The 23,480-nt window shown below is 32.6% G+C and overlaps 1 protein-coding gene across 1 annotated transcript; it reads right to left on the bottom strand.

The window, feature by feature from the left end:
* Positions 1-1,527: 1,527 nt before the first annotated feature.
* Positions 1,528-20,365, bottom strand: LOC149945631 (ATP-binding cassette sub-family C member 1-like). The gene is made up of 7 exons (XM_090176640.1): positions 20,232-20,365; positions 18,646-18,822; positions 18,332-18,420; positions 18,070-18,207; positions 16,691-16,828; positions 8,923-8,984; positions 1,528-1,630 (listed from the first exon to the last, which is right to left on the bottom strand). Exons 1-7 carry the CDS (start codon positions 20,278-20,280, stop codon positions 1,528-1,530), a joined length of 756 nt encoding a protein of 251 aa, XP_090032766.1. The 5' UTR covers positions 20,281-20,365.
* Positions 20,366-23,480: the final 3,115 nt, after the last annotated feature.

Here is a 23,480-nt window from a genome sequence, read left to right as displayed (position 1 = left end):
AAGAAAATTTCTGTTAAAATTAAAATAAGAAAACTAAAAAAATAGAAATGCAATGATATTTCTTTTGAAATATATTAATCAATAAATTAGTTTCTTATGTAAATTATATAATTAAAACAAAATAGAAAATGTTACTTACAACACAGTAAAGAGCTGCATTGAAGTTATCACTTCGGAAATAATAAAAACCAATAAACACCAAAGATAATAAAAGAGATGTTTTTCGATAAGTGTTTTCAATAAAGTTGAAAGCTCAGGTACACTGAAAATAAAGTTTATTTTATTGTAACGTTTGCATAATAGATCGATTATGGCGACTTTAAAGGGGTAAAATTCATCCGAGTTAACGTGGTGATGACGTTATTTGTTAGCAGATGGCGCTCTGATAGCAGCATGACTTCATAATTTTGATTTACAACGATTGGTTGAAAGTTTTCAGTTTTTAGTGGAGTACGGTTTTGTCGAGATTTAAAATACAAAATTATCTTCCCTGATTGGATAATTTAAAATCGTATTACAGCGTCATCTATGGCGGAGACTGTTAACTACTGTAAAATTTAATTGTGAATTTAAATTACAAATATTATATATTTTTAATAATAATTTAAAGTACTATAATTAATTAATAACTTTTTAAAAAAGTATATTTTTCATAAACTTAATAGTGTCGCCATCTACCTCAAACATTATTAAATAGGAAGGTTCCTCGAGGGGATTTCACCCCTTTTTGCATATTTCCCTGTAGGCATTATGAGAATACGTCTATTGACAAAGAATAAAATGAAAATAAGTAGATCTCAGAAGATATTGAAGATTTTCATCTATACTAAGAAGAGTCACGTTTCATCGTCTATGATTGAATTAGGGGGCTTAAAGAGTATATTTCGTTTAAATAGCACCAACTACTCGTATAAAACTAAACCTTTGGACATAACTAATATGCGTTGTAATACTTTTCACAGTAAAACATTGCGCGTTTAAGGATTCTTCCGCAGTATTAAACGAGACCCGAGCTAAGCGAATGTTGAAAACGACTGGTAAATATATCGGTAAAAAGTACATTTATCCGTTGATAAGAATTGTTTTCTTTTGGTTAATTCCTTTAAAAGTGTTCTGATTAGATCAACTGGTAATCTACTACATTGTTACTGAAAGAAAAACTAATAAGAATAAACCCGGTTAATTTTCAAAAAACAATATTAATTATTTTATGTAATTTTAAAAATTAAAAAAAATTCAATATACTCATCGCGTTTTTCTGGGAAAGAAATTAAATTCTTATCCACTTTCCTGTAATTTTAATAAATAAATAATTATTATTATAATAAAAACCTTCGCTTTCAAAAGTTAGAAGTCGGAATTTACTTCCATATCACATTCCAATACCATAAAATTAGCATTCTTTTTGTTTTTATTTATGATTAGTGTATCACAAAGTAACCGAGAACGCGGGTAAGCAGCTAGAAAATAACTTATTATTCGCACTCATAAAGTTGGTCATATTTTTAATTTACTTGATAAAATACTTTACCTATCGGAAGTTATTTTTTCAAAATGAGGAGTTTCAGAAATCGACCACTTGAAAATCTCAGAATTTTTCAAACTTTTATTTAAGAAAAGTGAAGTTACCCTAAAAGTGGGAAGAAATAAAAAATGAATGCAATATCACAAGTGTTCTTGTAAATAAAATAAATATTGATGATTAAAACTGGCGCGCACCCACACAAATATTAACCACTCAAATGTTCCAAGACACTGCATTAACAACGTAAGTAAACTTGAGTCATTGAAAACTGTCCTTATCTACTGACTATAGGCAATACCCACTAAAAAAGATCTCCTTTTTTAAATACTTAGGCCTTACTTTCGGCATTCAACTTAAATGAACCAATCATGTCAACACCTTAGCAAAAAAATTATTAAAAGCACCTATACCCTAAATAGACTTCCTAAAATTTTTAATAAACCTATCCGACTACAACTTTACTCTCCACTATTTCACTCTTGTGTAAGCTTTTGTATTTCCATCTGGGGTAACACCACTACTTTCAACCTTAACAGACTTTTAATTCTCCAAAAAAAGGCCATAATAATTGACAATCAACCATACTACGCGCATACTGATCCAATATTTAAATCCCTCAATATTTAAAATATCTTTAAATTATATGACTATTGTAGCCTGGTTTTCATTTTCGGATCTATCTTTAACGAATAATTTACATAACTTTTTGAGCTAAGTCCGCAGCCCACTTATAATCGTAGAAAATCCTATCCCGTCGGCCAGAACCAATTTAAAGTTAAACTCAATTTTTTGTAATGCCGCTAAAAACTTCAATGAACTGTTTCCACCCTTAACTGAAAATCTAAAACTATTCAAAAATCGCGTTAAGTCTTTTATATCCTCTAAAAATTAAAATTTTTGTATAGTGATGATCTGGAACGTGAATAGGTAACCTAAATAATTTTTTTTCTGTCTCATAATGTTTTTTCTTTCTCTCTTTTTTGTTTTGTATGAGTATTGTGTAGGGTCTATGTGTGTATTCGCACAGGCTTAAAAGTCATTTATCCAAACTATTTTCTAAAAATATTGATTTTGAAATTAAACACTATTATTATTATTACATTATCCAAAGACCAACTAGTTAACAAACAATTCTAACCATTTGGTTTAATCAGTTACGTCAGGGGTGCCCAAATAGGCCACCTTCAGTAAATGACTGTAAAATACAGTAAAATGTTATAATACAAATTATTACAATAAAAAAGACAGTCTTGACCTCGAAAACGGTAAACTCGACCTTGGAAATTGGGTCATTCCATGTCAAATGTCCCGTTTTTGAAAAAACGATTCCCCACGGCACCATGCGCGATTTCGACTAAAATTTACACGTTAGTAATATAGATAATTTTGGAGGGAACTCCAAATTATTAGCCGTATATTCATCGTAGTTTTTAAAATATGATTTTTTAAAAACATTATGTATAAAGTGTTCATTTTCAAAACGCCAAACGTCCCGGTATTTTCGTTCAAATAATTCTAAACGTATTAAAGGTAGCCCCATCAAACTTTTTACACTATAAATATGGGTAGTAGAGAGTAACTTGGATAAATTTTATACAATTTGTTTAATTAGGTTTTAAATTATAAATTGTTGAAAACGACGATTTTTATTCGAATGTCGCTAACTGAGGTAAACTAAAAAGGTTTCTGTCGCGAAGGTATTAAATCTGAAATAAATATTGACGTTAATAATAAGTAAAATGGACCCAATAAACACGAAAAAGCCATTGAAAAAATTGTAGGAAATTTAGATTCTGAAATATAGCTACTTGAACCGATCCATTTTTTGAAAAACTGCAAAACATGGTAGTGCTTTAGGGGAATTTACGGTATGAAGGACAAAAATATACAGAAAAATAATAAAACCGTTAGAAAGCTGAGATTTCAAGCTACAAAATGAACAATTAAAAAAAGATGTATATGAGAGACCTTCAACCCAAAAAATAACTCTTAAAAATATGCTATTTTAGACCCTTTTTTCGTTTCGAAGATTTCTCTTCGATACGCGGGATTAATTCCGAGGCTTATTTGGGAGAGAGAGTAGGCAGTCGAACTAAATTTTACGTCTGCTGCTGGATATCGTTTTGTGAATCTAGATTTACTTGCTGTTTAAATTAAACCATGGAAAAGAAAGTTGGTTTGACTGACTTTAATTTGCTTGAGGAGGATGATAAGAAACTGTTATTACTACGCACCAAATTGAACGCGACGACGGATGTAGTTAACGTATGTTTCCATCACGAAAAAAAATATGGATGAAGGTTTGAAAGTTTACAAAAACTATGCATTAATTCATTTGACAAAAACAAGAAGAAAATAACCACAAATCTAAGAACTATTTCCGCCGCTGTATATAGTTCCTTAAATGATACTGGAGTCTTGGAAACCCTAATTCCTGGTCAGAAGCTTTGTGTTAATTGCATGATTTACTGTAAAAAAATCTTGGACAACTCTGAATCTCAAAACACTTTATTAAGCCCAGGCTTTATTCCAAGCCAAGAAGTGAGGGACGAGTTAAAAGAGGCTATCAAAGCTTTTGGTCAATCCCCAATTAAAAGAGTTAGCAAACGGGATAAACCTGGTTACATCAAACGGAACGTCAGCAAACTTTCAACTTTGTACGAAGCAGCGCTCGATAAATGTGTAGGTGCAGGCTCAGATGATTCCGTTTCAAGTTATGAAGATGAAATACCTTTACCCGGTAAAAAATGTGAAGGATATGGAAAAATACTGGACCAACTACAGGAAAAAATCAAAGCTTCAACTAAACAAGAGAAAATAAATCTTGTAACTTTAGTACCAGAATTTTATACTAAAGCGGAAATCATAAAGGAATTTGGTGTTAACGAATACATGGTCAGAGTGAGCAGAAAACTAAAACAAAAGAAAGGCCTACTTCCTGGGTGTCACACTAAACAAGGAAGATTTTTGAGTGAGGAAGTGAAAAACGAAGTGGTTAAGTTTTACGAAAGTGACGAATATTCCCGTATGTGCCCAGGAAAAAAAGAGTGCGTGTCTGTCAAAATTGACGGACAGAGGCAACTAGTTTGGAAAAGACTTCTGCTAGGAAATTTGAGAGAACTTCATACTGAATTTATTAAGCAATCAAATATGAAAGTAGGACTGTCAAAGTTTTTTGAATTGCGACCCAAGAACTGTATAATAGCGGGAAGGACTGGTACACACACCGTATGTGTTTGTGAATACTATCAGAATGTAAAATTAGCCCTGTTTTCCATACCTAACAATCCTGAAGACTATAAAGACTTGCTAGCCTTGATCGTATGCGACATTGATAGCCGCAATTGTATGCTTCACCAATGTGACGATTGTCCGGGATCTGTAGCTGTACAAAGACACCTAGAAAACCATTTTTCTGATCAAAACATTGACGACGATGACATAATAGAACCCAAGCAATGGGTTCATCAAACACATGCCCAACTTGAAAGTTTTCAAATGACGTCAACTGATTTCACGGAGATATTAACGAAAACGCCTCATCATTACGTAGCTAAATGACAATCAAGTTTTCTTAGGAGGAAGAAAGAATTACTTAAGGCGAACGAAGCCATCGTTTTATTAGATTTTGCAGAAAATTTCAGTTTTATTGTACAAGACGCTATTCAAGGCCATCACTGGACAAATACGCAAGCGACACTGCATCCATTGGTTTTGTACTACAAAAAACCATTCTCGGGTGAAGAAGTTCAAAATTACAGCTACTGCGTAATTTCAGATTGTCTCGCACATAACGAAAACACTGTCCAAGCCTTTTTGTCTAAAATGATTGAACATATTAAAGCAAATCTTCCCCATACGATTAACCAACTTATCTACTTCAGCGATGGAGCTGGAAGCCAGTACAAGAACTTTAAGAACCTTGCTAATTTGTGCTCCCATGAAAATGATTTCCAAATGAAAGCTGAATGGCACTTTTTCGCCACCTCTCATGGCAAGAGTTCATGTGATGGAATTGGTGGGATAGTGAAAAGACTTGCGGCTAAGGCCAGTTTACAGTCGACCAAAACAAACCAAATTCAAAAACCAGAAGAGATGTATGCCTGGTGCGTTCAATTTGGTTACGTCTCTAAAAAAGACGTTGATAAACAAGTGGAAAAATTTTGTCTCAACGAAAGAAATATCGGAGTAAAAACAATTCCCGGCACTCGATCGCACCATGCTTTCTTCCGATAAATGAAAATGAACTTCAGATCAAACGGATATCTGAGGATGAATTTGCGACACGAGTTGTCCTGTTCCAAACGAACCGTGCGGATGTTTTAACTTGAGAAGAATGCGTGCCAGGAACATTTATGACGAAGATTGGTACATTGGGAAAATTGTAAAATGCTGCGAAGAAGAAAAAGACGTATCTGTTCGTTTCTTTCGTAGAAAAGATCTTAAGCTTTATTGGCCAAGAAGAGAAGACGTATGTTGGGTGCCGTTTCAAAATATAATATCAGTAGTTAAACCTGAAATACGTTCTGATGGTAAAACTTATGTTCTTAGAAAAATAGATCACAAGAAAATTTTGCTCTTGAAAGACGTTGGAAAATATTTTTTTTCGTTGTTTTGATCGAAATTTCGCAGATAAAATTTGTATTTCTTTTTTAGTTCCTTAATTATTTAAGGATTTATTAATAGTAATAATAGAACAGACAAAAACTAAACAAAAATGAAAATATTTTGCTCTAAAGTTTTTTGTTCTGTATTATAAAATGTAAAATAACATTTGTTTTTAAGATAAAACGGCATATTTTTAAGAGTTATTTTTTGGGTTGAAGGTCTCTCATATACATCTTTTTTTAATTGTTCATTTTGTAGCTTGAAATCTCAGCTTTCTAACGGTTTTATTTGTTTTCTGTATATTTTTGTTCTTCATACCTTAAATTCCCCTAAAGCAGTACCATGTTTTGCAGTTTTTCAAAAAATGGATCGGTTCAAGTATCTATATTTCAGAAACTAAATTTCCTAGAATTTTTTCAATGCCATTTTCGTGTTTATTGGGTCCATTTTACTTATTATAAACTTAAATATTTATTTCAGATTTAATACCTTCGCGACAGAAACCTTTTTAGTTTACCTCAGTTAGCGACATTCGAGTAAAAATCGTCGTTTTCAACAATTTATAATTTAAAACCTAATTAAACAAATTGTATAAAATTTATCCAAGTTACTCTCTACTACCCATATTTATAGTGTAAAAAGTTTGATGGGGCTACCTTTAATACGTTTAGAATTATTTGAACGAAAATACCGGGACTTTTGGCGTTTTGAAAATGAACACTTTATACATAATGTTTTTAAAAAATCATATTTTAAAACCTACGTGGAATATAGGGCTAACAATTTGGATTTCCCACCAAAATTATCTAAATTACTAACGTGCAAATTTTCGTCGAAATCGCGCATGGTGCCGTGGGGCATTTTTTTTTTCAAAAACGGGACATTTGACATGGAATGACCCAATATCGATCTCCATAATCGTAAAATTGAGCAGCTCAACGCTATAAAAGCATGCGCGTCTTTGTTGCACGAAACATGAACCACACCGACATTTTTCGTTTTTATACTCCCTAGATAAATAAGCGAAAAAGCACTGTCGATCCTAAACATTTTTTAAGTGCTCTTCCAAAACACTTTACAATTGGGTCAAAGCTAAAATATATCGATACGCAATAGCTATCTATATTTATTATACAATGTCAGTACTATGTGTCCTTTCGGTATCCGATAATTTAAAACTAAGTCGTTTTTTGTGATAATTTAGTTTCAATACAGTTCGGATTTTACATTTGTCCCTTTTAGGTTCAAAATTTATTTTCCTATTTTAGCCATCTCAATCGAGAAAAAAAATGCAAAGCACTTATTTTACTCATTCTGAGGAGAGTAGCGATAACCAGTTAAATCTTTAAATCCGTAAATCCACGCAAAAGAGTAAAACACGTTTTGGAGTTTTCAATACGAAACCAAAATTGAAATTAAAATATCCGCTTACTACAGTTATTTCCCAGCCCAACCGAAAACCGGAGTGGAAACGCTAACTTCTACGTTAGACAGAGGGTAGAGATATTTTACCACTACTGTTCGATATCCAGTAATATTTTGTATTTTAAAGAATCATTTGCCATTTAAACCCTGCAAATGTGACAGTCATGTCTAGAGGATGTAAAGAGTGAAGCGCCCATTTCGCCTGATGATAATGGAGCGAAAAGAGAGGAGCTCCAGTTTCACGTCACGAAAAAAAACGAAAAAGATCGAAGCAAAGATTTTGCTGCTCAAAAGAGAGCGAAAAAGCTATAACTACACGGAAGGTGATCAACGTGGCTGATTTTACCACTGATAGTATAATGAATAACTATATGATTGTGCCCTTGCGCAACAGCGATATTTTGTTAAGCTTCATAATTATAAGGACCTTATAAGATAAGCGAAAGACATAACAAGCCAACAGAAGGTTTCTGAAGGAAAAGGGCTGTTAACGGCGGAAATATTGTCTCATTGCTTGGCGACACCAATTTGCGGCGGGTAAGGTAATCGGCAAACGCGGACGATTGGTGCGGCCTGTGTCATATGGGTTTAAATTGAACATTTCATTCGATGTGACTTCTGACGACATTTTGTTCCTGAAAGACCTTCAATTTATAGAAATAATTTGTTCGGTTGAAAATTTGCCACTGAGTCAAATGTATACTTGAATCTGCGCAATCTTTCTCGTCGTGATTGCAAAAGCGAGACGAAAGAAAAAATTGAATAAAAACGACACGAAGTTGTCTTGGTTTATCTCCAAAAAGCTGGTCGCGTTTCGATGTTGTTTACAGAATTTTATCGAAGATCTCATCAAAAAATTTCAAAGTGCAGAAAGAAATATGGGGTGTAATAAAATTATAGAAAAACTAACTTTTGCTGTAAAATCGCTGAAGACACGAAACTAGCTATAGACTTGATTCAGCGGTTGATTTCAAATTGAGAATAACAAAAAGTGACATATTTTATATCAAATATACACTTTTAAAATCGAAACGAACAAGCTCATTTTAATTAAATTTTACACTTATATTTTACAAACTTTATTTTCTTTGAAAACAACCAAATAGAAATATTTCGCGGCTTTTGACAGAAACCCGTCTTACTTTAACCTGCATCAAACCCCATAAATGTTATAAACTAGAATTTGTTATATGTCCGACTGTAATTATACTACGCCTGACTGGGAGCAAAATTTAAATGGTCAAATTCTACGAGATGTAATATTCTCTTTAACTGAATATTTGTAAAATACGAACTGAAAAAACTTTATATTTACTGTAATACGATAACCGTGTGATATAGACTAAATATAAGAAAATTCTTACTCATTCATCCAATGATAGACCAGCTTTGAAAATACTGAGGCGTCCTCTTCCGGAGAATGACGCTGAATTTGGAAATTAAAATAAAATTACGAAATGTATTTTAAAATTTGTCCTTTGTTTCATATTCAGAAAAAACCGCAATTTCAATATCTATACATTCGCGGCACTCCATGAAGCTTTAGTCCCATTCGACCGAAATCCCATTCGACCGAAGGCGGTTTTTGAGGTGTCCCATTCGACCGAATTCCGCCGAAACGTGCGGTTTTTAAGTGTCCCATTCGACCGAACTAGATGCAGTAGCTATGAATTTAGCTATGCCATTTTAATATCTTTGTACTATGCATTTCTTTGAAAATAAAATGGAAAGAGCATGAATTATATTTTTATCTTCACCTAGTCAAGAAAAGTAACTGAACCAAAACTGAAATAGTAAACTTAACCAACTCTAACCTAACCTAACCTAACCTAACCTAACCTAAACATGGATCTTCGATAGTACATACCTTATAAATAAAATACCAAATCACCCCGCCAATTGGGCTACATTTTAAAATTCTTTCGGTCGAATGGGAATAAACGCTCCATGAAAGTACAAAATTTTAATATTATGTATCATTTGAAATTTATTTCGTTTAAAACTTGTAATAAATTTTAGTTTTGTGTTATTGTTAGGGTAAAACACTACCAATATAAAATTCTCTTGTTTTTTTGGAACGTGAACTACAATATGTATTGGGCAAAGACCAGTTTTGTCTTATTGTTTAATTAATTTGTTTGAATCCCAAACGTAACCGAATTTGTCCAAGCACGATATTAGTTCACGTTGGTGTGTAAATGCTTTAAGACAGAATGTTAGCTTTTAGTTTCTTTAATAAATAGCAGGAATTCATACCTCGAACTTGGAATGGTTATCCGGCCGTATACCCTATGGTAAGATCTAGGGGACCGTGTATGAGAAAAAAAAATCGCGCCCTCGATCGCGTCTCCCCTCTTTAGGAGTTTTTACCCCGCGCAACCTCCCGTTTTTACAACTGTAGATTTGTTGTCGTCTGCTCTTCAAGTTCATCACCCAAAAAGTTACCTAGAAGTTGATTAAAAAAGTTTATTTTATTTTAAATTACATTATAAAATTTTATACTTACAATTCCAAATACTCCGTTCAACCAAAGTTACGCTACTTAAAATTTTTAATTTTTATTATTTACTATAAAATCATTAATGCTTTTTCCCACAAAGCTTTGTATTAAGATACGAACGTGTTTTCCTTATTCTTATTGAATTCTAGTATCTTTTTGTAGCTCTCCGTGAAATTAAAATGACAATTCCCTATCCAACGTTTTGGTTCTTTAAAAACTTCATCTAATTTAACTTATTTTAATTTTTGTTTAGTGTTACTTTCGACTCCCCGGCCATTTCGAAATTTAGGGTTAGGTTTGTCCAAATTATCTAGAAGACAACTGGGGTGTCCAGATATTTTTGGTAGGAGATTTTTAAGCCAATGAAAATCGTAAGAGAAAACACGTATGCTCTGACGTCAAAACGATGGGGAAAAAACGGTCCCCTAGATAGATACGGAAATCGGCCGAGATAAGCATTCGAAGTTCAAGGTATGAATTCCTGTAAATAGATATTAGACTAGGATCAAGAGGAATCGCACTATACAGGGTGTTTTTTTTGCTCGAAAAAGTGATTTGTTTCAAACACTTTCTAAATCGAAAAATATTTTATTTGAATTTCAACCGCTAGGTGCTATAAGAAAATTGACAATGAGAAAATTGGAGAGCGTCACCGAAAACGTACAAATAGCGTTGGCGCGAAAAAAATAGACGTCTTTTTCACTGACAAAATACGACTTGAAAAAGTGACAAGTTCGGCAAGCTAAAATAACTTTTTTTGAATTCCATTGGGAGAGTAGTGTAACTTTATAAAAGTCAGAAATTTGTTAATCTGGTGTTTTATTTTTTCGCGCCAACGCTATTTGTACGTTTTCGGTGACGCTCTACAATTTTCTCATTGACAATTTTCTTATAGCACCTAGCGGTTAAAGTTTAAATTTTCAAAAACCGTGAAACAATTTTTTGATTTAGATGCAATTTTGGTAGAAAGTGTCCCCCGGCACGTATAATGTACAGTACAAATTTCAACTTTCTAGAAAACATAGTTTTTGAAAACAATAACTTTTTCGAGCCTGTAAAACACCCTGTATAATGAAGAACTGTTTAAAAATATTAAGATTCCACGATAGTGGAATCTTTATAAGGAGCCAACATGCTTCTCCATAGACTTTGAAAGCACTATTAATGCTATCAAAAACGTAAGCTTTTTTTCCACTTTTAAATTTTTAGCGATTTTCATTCCCAAGATTCAGTATTAGTGAGGCTAGCAAAAGCTTAAAGGGTTTGTTATTACTGTCAATTTCAAATATGAAACACTTCATAACCTCAAAAAATTACATGGTTTACTCGACAGTAGGTAAAAGCGTACCTATTGCTTTGCTTTATTGAAACATTTTTGGCATGGCGCCTTTACTTATCGGCTGGGAAGTTCATGAGCAACCCTGTTCCAAAATTTGAAAATAAAAATTTTGGTCGGTGCCGCCTTAAAAGTTTTAAATCTTTTCAGTGTTAATAAACGTATTATTTGTAAATAAATTTGGTTGTGGTGCATTTAACTATGCATAAATAATTATTTAAAAAATAAAATAACAATAATCTTGTTTAAAATAATTGTAATCAACATTTAAAAACTTAAGACTTTGCACGCCTGTACGGATACGGTAATAGCTAAATTATACAACTTTCTTATATAATAATTAATCATTCTGGATCGATTAGTTTTACATATTTAATGTAAGCTATCACATAGTACTAACTATTATTACTTAACATTTTTATTAAAGTTAATGGTTTATTTGGTTGAGCTGCTTTTAATGTGTACATTGTTTATTAAAATATTAAAATTAATTATATTTCACTTTTAAAAATGTATGAATGTAACACGGTAAGAGCTGCAGTATCAAAAATTACCAGTAAATTAATTATATAGTATCAATTATTATTATTATTTTAATCATTGTTAACTATTGTCAATTATTAAGAGCTTTACCATTTCATAAAATTTTGAAATTGGCGCCTCAAAGATAAAAATTAGTATGACATCTCTCATGGGCTATGGGAAAGATAATCACTTGATCAGTAGAGATGTGGGCTTAAGAAATATATACAAGTTTTTTGCCGCATCATTGTTATCGAAATAAACTATTGTACATAAATGGTAATTATTAGATAAGCGTTCTTGCGAGGGTATTCATTCTCTATTTTTATTTAATATTACATTACGAAACTGATCTAAAACATCGTTTTCCCTTGTTCAGTTTTCATATTACATAATCCCATTGAGTTCAAATACCAAAGAACTATAAATACAAAATGTAAACGTAAAAATATTGTCTATTTAATAAAAAAACTATCCAAGTAGCTTTGTCTTTCAATTTCAATATTAATGACCTTATGCAAAAATAACCAATTACATTCCGATGATTCAATCGGTGAAATTCTACAATTGGTGATTCCAGATTATCTAACGCTGGGTCACTTTTAATGGGGTTGTAAAATAAAAAGTTTCGCACAATAAAATCTTCCACTGGGAAATCAAGAGCAGTTTTCTCTGAGATTTGTGTCTTTCACTGGTACTGACGCTCTCGCAGCTGCTTCAAGATCATCAACGAATCTACAGATTCCAATAACATTTTTTAAATAGTTGTCTGACAAAATTAGCGTATTTAACATGCTCACTAGAGCCAGTTTAACACCGATAGCTTGTTATCTAAACCCTAATGGACAATTAAAAGTCAATTTGACATAAAAAATATGCGTTAAGTTGAGTATAATATATTTAAAACAATTTTAAATACCGTTAATTACATTCAATAATATAGCACAATATCCTACAGCAAAGTACTGATCTGTTCTATTAAAAATAAAAACTTGATTTTCCAACTTATGGCTTTCTTTTACAAATATAAATTTTAGGCAAAATATGCCCTGTGAGGCAGAGCAAAGGGACAGCTATTAAATAAAAAATGCTTTTATCAAAGCAGTTGAAAGGTTGAATTAAGGTGGAGTAGTTGAGATCTATGAAGGTGCAGATATTGAAAATGTTTTAGGTTTAAAGAGTTTGGTTTTTGGAATTTTCAAAAGCTAAATATATTTCTAAAATAATTTCCATCGATTTTCCTCACCTTTTATATATTTTAAAACCCTTAACCCTTAAATTTGAGCCTTGAAACTGTAACAGTAAACTTTGAAAATTTTAAATTGTAAAGGAGTATGTGTAAAATGACAGCATTTTACTTCTATATATACATATATAACAGAAACTAAACTAGAAAAGGGTCGTAAATAAAAGAGATTTGAAATAAATTTAATCAAGATTGTGTTCAAGTTAACAGAGAAAATTTGGACGTAATTATAGCTTCTATTTTCACGATCAACAGATGACATTCCTGCAAGTGCAAAGAGAGCCGTGTGTCCCTTTGGCTTAGAAAAGATAAGTCATGGTTTTTCTTCCAATAACAATATATTCTAATAGGCCTTTCTAGAAAGAAACATGGCGTTTTAATGTAACACTTAAGTCTATTTTTTACTACCAGCGCTTACTCGACTTGTGTGGAGCTTCAGATTTTCATTAGGAATGCCAAAACTATATAAAGCTCCGTGTTGTTATGTGTAATTCTACCACGAATTAATGAGGTTAATTAATTCATGATTCTACTTTAAACGAAAGGTTTTAAAGAAATGCATGCTCTGATAGATGGAATTTAGTATATGACTTATATAACATCAATTAAATTCATCAAGATAATTAGCTTACATAGAACGTTGCCAACTCCTTTAACCATTAAATTTCTTTCATATTCATACAACATTTTTAATTTAACATATAAAAAAGCAAATTAATTAGGTTATAACTCATTACGATTACTAATTTGCAAAATAAATCTACACGTCTGCACGAGCTAGTTACAACAACGTAGCAGACGTCTATCGGATTAAAAAGCAACGCCAGAAGCCCAAAAATAAGCTTTTCATTTGAAAAATTTGGTGCCGTATCAAGCAATGTAGCCTACCTCGTATTTTGGTCTTTTTCTTTATAGTTTTCGATCATACAGCCCTAGTATTTTATCCATGGCTAAATTGGTTTAAATATTCCGATTAGAAAAGAAAAAATTTAGAACTAAACACGCGTACTCCTTTACAATTTAAAATTTTATCAGTTTACTGTTACAGTTTCAAGGCTCAAATTTAAGGGTTAAGGGTTTTAAAATATGTAAAAGGTGAGGAAAATCGATTTAAATTATTTTAGAAATATATTTCGCTTTTAAAAATTCCAAAAACCAAACTATGTAAACCTAAAACATTTTCAATATCTGCACCTTCATAGATCTCAACTACTCCCCCTTAATTCAACCTTTCAACTGCTTTGATTAAAGCATTTTTTATTTAATTTGATATAGGCACTACTCTCCCAATGGAATTCAAAAAAAGTTATTTTAGCTTGCCCAACAAGTCGTATTTTTTCAGTGAAAAAGACGTCTATTTTTTCGCGTCAACGTTATTTGTACGTTTCGGTGACGCTTAACAATTTTCTCATTGAATAATGAATAATTATCCGAAGTCTATCACCTTATTTGTTTCAGTTATTTTATTCGGATAAACCATTTAGTACGGTTAACCGATAACTATTATTATCTGTATACATAAATCTGTCAAAGAATAATTTTCTTATATACCACAAATGTTCTTTCGTAACAAAGATATTTGAAAAATAAAAATCAGCGATTATTTCATTTAATGAATAAAAAACATTCTATATCCGACTTATCAATTAACCACTTTCTCGCAAAATAAGATATTTTTAAAGAATATATTTTTGGTACGATTAATTTAAAGAGCAGCTAACCGCCGAAGATTGTTCGTTTTTTAAAATAGAATTTTTCCTGAAATATTATTATTCGAAAAGAAACATATTAGAAAAATAATATTTGCCGTAAATCGATTACGAAAAATAATTAAATTGCTTTGCTAATCTAAAAAAATATGTACTTTTTAAAATAAATAAATAATTTATATTTGGTTAATTTTTTCTCTAAAATACATCATTAACCGACCGAAAATTATCCTTTTATGTATAACCCGAGAGCATAAATTTTTAAACTTATATAACATTTTCTCGGATAATAGATGGATAATGCCGACCACTAGAAAAAATTAATAATGCATTGGAATATTGGCATTTTTTATTTCTTACATCCTAAAATTATTATAAAACTTTCCAAATATATAAAAGTAATCTACGTTTTGGCATGACGAGTAACTGAACATTGTACGTTTTGTTTTTTCCTTCTTCGTAACTGATGACAGACTACCTAATGGTAGAAATTAGTACATTCATGATCACACTTCGACTTCACTTCGGGCAAACACATTTAGGACTCTTTAGAGTTTTATATTAACATTATTCGGAACTGAGCGCCTTCGTGTCTCGTTTCGGTATCCTACCATCAACCGAATTCCTATCCAACCAAATTATAAAATTTTCAAATTTATATTAAAAATAGCTCGCTCGTGTTTCTTTTAAATTGGAAAATGCATTATATTTCTACCGAATTCTGAATATTATGGAAAACATGGCATTTTAATAACTGTGTCTTTAATGATTATCTTCATATTGAAACGTTAATACCAAAAAATATTCGATAAAAAAGATTAACTACATTGACAATTAGAGTGCATTCCTTCATCATAATCGGTGACTTCAACTTTCCCACTATTGACTGGGCTACGCTCACGATATTGCAAATTTTTACTAGAATATTTTTAATTCGGCATATATTGAGATATTCATTAATTTATTTGGCATTTATAGAGAAATTATCAAAACTAATTATTTTTGAAACTTGTTATTCTAAGTGAAAAATTTTTTATGGAAGAATAAAAATAAGGTTTTTTTCAGTTACAATAGCTATTTTATAAGATTCATTTATTTTTAAAAGTTTATCTCTCAAAAACTATCTTAAAATTGAGCAAGCTAGCGCGTCGATCGGCCGATTTTGCTCACCGTGGCGTGAAAAATCACTGACTGAGCGAACTAATCGGCGATCACCCTGAGCTGGCTCAATTTTTCTTTCTCGCTTAACAAGACCAACCGACCTTCGTATTTGAAGTGCTCACTCGTTTCGAGAGAATTTTCAAAAATGAACGCTCACAATGTTTGCCCACCTCTGATAAATTATCAATTGTTAAAAATAACAGGTAAACATCACTTAATGATAATCTTCTTTTCGTCTTTTTCCAATAATTTATCCGACCCGCTTAATTTCTTAGCTTACTTACAAATAAAATATATTTTCTATCTAAGTAAGCTTAAGTGATTAAACAATATATATCATTTTTTTGAGGTTTAAAGTTATTTTATCGGATTTCATTTGTTTTTTTTACTTTTCTTTATTAAATTATCTTTACAATTAACTAGAAGTAGAAAAACGCATAAAATAACTGATTTTGGTGGTTATTTGAAAAATAACCGAAATTTCCTCGGATAATGGATGGATAACGCCGACACTAAACCTGCCTGAACCTTAACATCGTCCTAACCTTAAACGAGCCCAAATTAACCAAACATCATCGATTGTCTAAGCAGAACCTGGCGAAAAACCAGGTCTAGCATTCTTGAAATTAATAGAATGCTGTATTAATTTTCAACTTACCTCCTTTGAAGAACATCCTTCTTGTCCCACATGATACCGCGGCTTATTGTCCGACTTGAACGATAAAGCAAACATGACCACAACGAGAATGTGTTCACTGGAACTCAACACGAACTTTGTCACATCATTTATAGTGCCCTATATTATAAGAAGAATTTCATGAACAATTAAAGTCATTCAACCATCATAAATTATGTAGACTAACTTAATTCTGTAGGGAAACAACTTTAATTATATTATTTCTACCAAAACTAAATTAATTTTCACTGAGCACTTGAAGGCTGCGACATGTTTACCTTGTGGTTTACGGGATGAACAACCCCTTGTTTATAATATCGGAATATAGCTAAAGTGGAAGACACTCGGCTCACTTCATAAATGCAGGCTATTATTATAATCCATATTCTTTTTAAGTTAATGTGTTTACCGAGCTGTTGATTGAGTACATAAAAGACCTTGCAAAGAGTTCGCAAATCAAGCTGGATGTGGTTGTCCGAAACATGACACTCAACGAATCTTTATATATTTGCATACCATTGACTAGAGTTTATGCGTACGCTATCCCTCTATTTCCAATATGATAACAGATTTCAAACCAAAATCGTTTGGTCGGGTTGAAACAAACATCACATAATTTTAAATAAAAATCTTAAAAAAATTGCCGTACTTATTGCGTTTAGGACTCAGGAACATCTCTATAGAAATTCTATAGAAATGTGATTAGAATCCTTACAAGTGAAAATTCAATCCTCAAAATTATACCATAAGTAAAAGTTTTTTTTATTATTCTAAAGAAAGCTAAGTAGTTTCGGCACAACTTTGTGCCATTGTCAAGGCCTGGACAATGGCACAGATTTGCCGAAACAAGTCAGTTTTTTTTAAATTATGAAAACTTTTACTTCTGCAAACATTTCGAGTATTTTATTTTCACTTGTAATCAATAAGCGTAAATCTTGGTTTCCACCAACGTGCGTAAGAGCGCGTCATAATGTTAATTTTTTGTCGTGCGTAAGAACATTTGCACGTTTCAAAGCTGAGTGTCGCTTTTGGACCCGCGCTGGTGGAAACCAAGCTTAAGGCGTTTCGTAATTTTATGCTGATCCCTATAGAAATATGACCCAAAGTGTCAGTTGAATTTATAGAAATTGGTGATATATCTCTTAAGCAATTGAAAAACCTAGAAATTAAAGGTACATACAAAGAGTTTTAGGGGTAAAAAGGAAATTACAGTTTTTAGAATTTCTAGCTACATAAACATAAAGCCTATTGTTCCTAATCCGGTAAATATTTGGTTTCACCCATTAATCCCAACAAATAATTTACGGCTATAGTATTAATTATATAAATTATCTACTTTTATTTTGATTAATACAACTTACGCTAATTAACGCGTCCTTAATGAGAGATGTGAGTTTGAGCAATGCCGCAACTGACGCCAAGAACCAAAACGTGAACTGAATTCCGGATGATCGAATGCCGTATTTCCGAGATAACATTATTAACATCAGTAGTAAAACCTATTCATAAACCGTTGATTATGTTAACAGTTTTAATTACATGTAGACCGGGTCCATTGGGAATACGGTTGATTGGTAGTTATTTTAAAAAATACTTGCAAAGTTCGCTGTTTCGACAATATACGCTGATATTTCGTCTGGAGAATAACTTCCAGGAAAAACGCAATTCCAAATGTTGCAAGCGGATAAAACCACCAAAAATATCGAAACGATCTGTTCAGAGAATTTAAAAAAACAATATGTTAGTACTTAAAAAAACGTTTTACCAAAAATATGATTTAACTCGTGCCATTTCAGTTCGTCTACTAAAAACTTGATAGAATATTTTCCCTGGCTAAATTTTCTCCATGGTTAAATTATGTTTCATATATGTAACACATACTACTATGGTCCTTAAACCATTAATTTAATTGGACGATCTGAAAATGGCAAACTCACAATTTTGGAAATATTTAGTCCGTTGAATGGAATGTCTCTCCGTTTTGATTTCCGAAAGTTCATGATTTCGAGCGGTGTCCCCATCCAAATGAAGGCGACCGGAATCCATACTAAGACCGTGTTTGAGAAACAGTCTGTGAAATCCGGGTTCGAGGTATACCATGTTAAGTTGGCGTCCTTCAAATAACACGTCCCGTTAGTTTTATGTTCAAAGAAATATATACAAAATTGAATTACACCCCGCCCGATAAACTTGCCAAACACTTATTCTTATTGACACTTTAATTAAAATGACACAATTTTACTGAACCTTTTCTAACTTCTCCGGTTCACATAACTTGTTTTAATAAGGAGAGCAATCAAAACTAACTAAATTTGAAGCATGGGCCAAATAATGATAAATCCAGGACATGACTCTGGTACCTTCACGCGTACTAAATCAGCCGTCCACTAAAAGACACAGGCGGCCATTTTAGTAGGGGGGAAAAGGAGGAAAAATAATAAAAAATTGGGGCAAAATCAAGCAAGTTTCCGGTTTCCCGAACGCCATCTAGTGATGACTGAGTCGGAATTCGGAAATAAGTGGCGGTTGTAATTCGAAAATCCTGCCATATTTCGCCCCTCATTTTTTGATAAATTTTAACGATTCTAGGAAAGTATATGTTTAATATTATATAATTATATATATTATACTAATTATGAACTTAGTACGTATAAAAATAAGTACTTACTTTAATAACCACACTATATATGATAACTGTGAATAAATATTCCAGGATATTTACTACGACGACCACGTGTATTATTTTTGAAAACTGTCCCTAAAACATTTGCCCCCAAAATGACGTAGTTCCGCGATCGCGCGTTTTTCCCAATAGGGGGCAATAGTGATCGGGTGTTAGCGCTGTTGGACGGGTTTTTCGCATAGAGTCATGTCCTGGATTTATCATTATTTGGCCCATGTTTGAAGCCTTTCATTCATAATGACGTCAGTTGTGGTGTCCCTCAAATTCAAGCGAACACACAATCGGCGAGAGCCTCATTTATTTGGTTCCACTAGACCTATACGGCTTACGGAAGAGGCTTTTGACGGTCACGCCACACTGATAAAAATAGTGGTTTAAAATGGGTTTAAAATTGGTTTACATTTTTTTGAAAACTACAAATGGTTTACTAGTAAATGTTTAATAGTTTGAAAATGGTTTCGTTATATATTAGACCATTTACTTATTTATTCCATTTAATCGAGTGATCTTTTATATTCTCAATATAGAACGTTTATAAACCATTATTTTAATGGTTTATTTTCTAACTAGCAAAGTACTTATTATTACCAAAAGTGGGGTAAAAAATATGAGATGTCCAATTTTTCAGTTTTATAGAGATTTATCATGTTTTATGTAAAGACAGGCAAATTAAATAACTTTAACTAAAGACGAGTTAAGATTTACTATAATAAGTTTAATTTGTTATAGTTCTATTCGCTAATAGTTGTTATTTAATTAAATAAATATAAAAAAACAACTTTATCATAAAATATTACAATAAATGTAAGATAAAATATTTTAAAAACGTTTAGATGTTACCTTCATCTTCAACCATATAATACATCCAAATGACACATCTGAGCTCCATTTATTAGTCGAAACTTAATTCAAAATAAACATTTAACCATGGCGCCACCTGTCGTGTAGTGGCAAACTTCCAGAGTGTTCCAAATTAAAAGAAAACGGGACTTTATTATGGAGTTTCTCATTTAATCGCTCTGAAAGTTACTGCGACGTCCGCAGATATCACCGCTCCAATCGAGGGCGCTCTTAGTCTGGGGAAAATTTAAAAATCGCTTCCCAATTATGCCACCTCTGGTTTTTAAACTGATCTAAAAGTAGTTTTGGCCGAGAACTCAACATTTTTTACACATGAGTAATTTCCTATAGAATGCTGTATCATGGTGGTCATTTTAATAGTATTGGGCTATTCGCCTTAAACCTAAAGCTGTAGGACATTTTATTTACTATTTAACCTTACGGAGCATATCCTGATAATACTACTTGCGGTTTTTATACCTCAAAAAGGTTAATTGAAACTATATTCAAACAAGATATCACGGACATGTGTTTAGTACATCTGCCATATTTAAATTAATTTTAAAACAAAGGAAATCGCACTTCTTCTATGGGATTTGGCTCTCGACAGATTGTTTTCAAATTAAAACATATTGTTAAGCATGATCGAAGGACCAAAATTGCCCATTGACATTTTTCCCTAGCTCTTATAGTTTGTCCAGAATCAGCGGTCAAAAGAAGACAAAACTTAGTCTAGTCTATTTGTTAAAGGAAGTAACGGCCCATCGGTCGCTAGTCCGGGCTCATTATCAATAGAGTTTTCTTGGATTCTTCCCAATATTCGTGGTGCTTTCTTCCCAAAAGTGAGCGTCGGATTTGGCGTCGTTCTGATCGCGTGATGAACGAACTCAGTAAATAAATAGTTAAATATTGAGTTTTAACTATCGTGTGACCGTGACTTTAGACGACTGTGTGACTAAAATGGATAAATTATTGTTTGATCTGTTGTGGTGTGACTGTTTATTTCCTATCAGCAGCGAGTGTTCAACAAAGCGGTTAATCATATATATTCTGATTTCTTATGTTATGTTTTATTGTATTATTGCTCATAGAATATTGAACAATAATTAATTCCACGTACGATAATTCAACGAATAATAAGTTGTGAGAAAAGATATAATGAATAATGAAGTAGAGGTGTAAAAATTTTGGAAAGAAAACTCTATTGATAGTGATTATGTACAATTGTTTACGTTAAAGGCTATTGCCTGCTAGTACAACTTGTTTTTTCTCCGACCTCCAAACTCAGTGGAAAATAGGTCTTTTTCAACCGAACCAAAATTATTTTTACACTTTCGACTATGCCCTACAACTTTTCTATTGAAACATTTTGCGTGACACCTACCGGTGAAAAATAAATTTTCCAAAACGGCACAAAATCGTTCGATTTTTCTGAAATTTAGTAACCAAAGCCGTCCATACCTAACAAATAAACCCTGAAAATTTCAGAACCCTAGCATAAATACATTTTGAGAAAAAGGGCCTGATCGAGCAAATTGAGACACCCTGTATAGGCGCTATTTATTTTACAGCTTAAAGGGAATATAACCTCTCGTATTTCTGTCGCCCTCCGAGGGTTCCAATATTGTCCGCTGCCTCCCGTGGCTTTTCACACCTGCGGCGCTGATAATCGCTGATTGCGACGGGAATAAAGGAAATTTATGGGGTCTTCCATAAAGAATGCTCTGGAGGTTCTATTCCCTTTAAATTGAAGCCTGCGGTTGCTTTTGGCAAATTCGTCAACCGCTAACATCTTGTTGTCTCTGAGACTATTGCTTATATCTCTATTAAAGGGAATAGAACCTCCAGAGCGTTCTTTATGGAAGACCCCATCAGTTTCCTTTATTCCCTTCACAATCAGCGATTATCAGCGCCGCAGATGTGAAAAGCCACGGGAGGCAGCGGACAATATTGGAACCCTCGGAGGGCGACAGAAATACGAGAGGTTATATTCCCTTTAATAGAAATTAGGGCTAAATTGCATAATCTGTTTTTATTAAATTTTGAGCACTAAAACTCGTTTCACTTGTGGCACTGGATACCGGAATGCTCAATACTATTTTAAAATATTTTAGAAGATCTTTAAAACCATTTCCAATTTTTCACAGATACTTATAGTAAGCCGACTCAATAGCTTCCAACTTAAATACATTTTTGGCTACTTCAATTCGGCATTTTAAGGAGCTGAAATTAAAATCAAATCTAAAGTGCGATTCAGAAAAGAAAATTACGGTTTCTTGATTTAAAAAATTTGTGTCTTTAGGATCAGATGCTGACAATCCTACTAAAAGACTCGAATTGTTAGTCAATCTTTTCTTCATTTCCAAAATGAATTTAGCTATAACTTCGAAGTATTCGGCTCTTAATTTTTGTTTAATGGTAACTACATCGGTTTCTCTAGTCCCGGTTGTTTCGAAAAGCATACGATTTGTCAGTTTTTTGTTTTTAATTTTTTTTCTCTTTGATCTTGAAGCAACTCCAATTAATTTTCTACTTGATTTTGGCGCACTATTTGAATCTGGCGAGTCAAGTAATATTTTATTCGCTAATTTTGTAGCTTCCTCACAAATTAAATCGAATTTTAACGGATCCCTAGTTTTCTCTAATGTTGCAATGGTGACTTGATCCAAAACTACAAACAAAACCAAGTTTAAACTTTTTCAAACTGCGATATGTAGCCCCGAAGTTTTATCATCAAATAGTTAAAGGGGATCCAAAGTTCGGTGGCAAAATGTGTGTAAAGTCAGTAAAGTGCGAAATTTACGGTTGACTCTGCCCGCCTCTGCCAAGGCCGAGTGAGGGGTTGGGGGGGGGGATGAAAAGCATGCTCAATTTTCTTTTTTTTTGCCACCGAACTTTGGAGCCCCTTTAATTCCTTTTCTTTTGCTAGACCATCGTACGTCACAGCTTTTAGGCATTTTTAAAATTTCATTATGGCCAAGTTCTGTTTTGTGCATTTTCAAAATATTCGGCTCTTATCACAGAATTGCTCTGGAAGTTATACGGCTTGTAAAAGCCCCAGCAATTCTCTCACTCGTGCTATATTGTACACGAATCTACTAACAATAAATTTAATCTATGGACGTAGCAGTGTACGTAAGGGCAAGCACCTTCGACCGCAGATTCTATTCAAAACAAAAATTGTATCGTCTGCTGCAGACGATACCATTTGGGTTTTGTTTTGATGGAACTTTAAAAATATGAAGTAAC

This window comes from Leiobunum rupestre, chromosome 5, assembly GCF_980474605.1.
Source record: "Leiobunum rupestre chromosome 5, qqLeiRupe1.1.hap1, whole genome shotgun sequence".
NCBI lineage: Eukaryota > Metazoa > Arthropoda > Arachnida > Opiliones > Sclerosomatidae > Leiobunum > Leiobunum rupestre.
The sequence above is the reverse complement of the archived record's forward strand: the minus strand, read 5'-3'. Positions and strand labels throughout refer to the sequence as shown.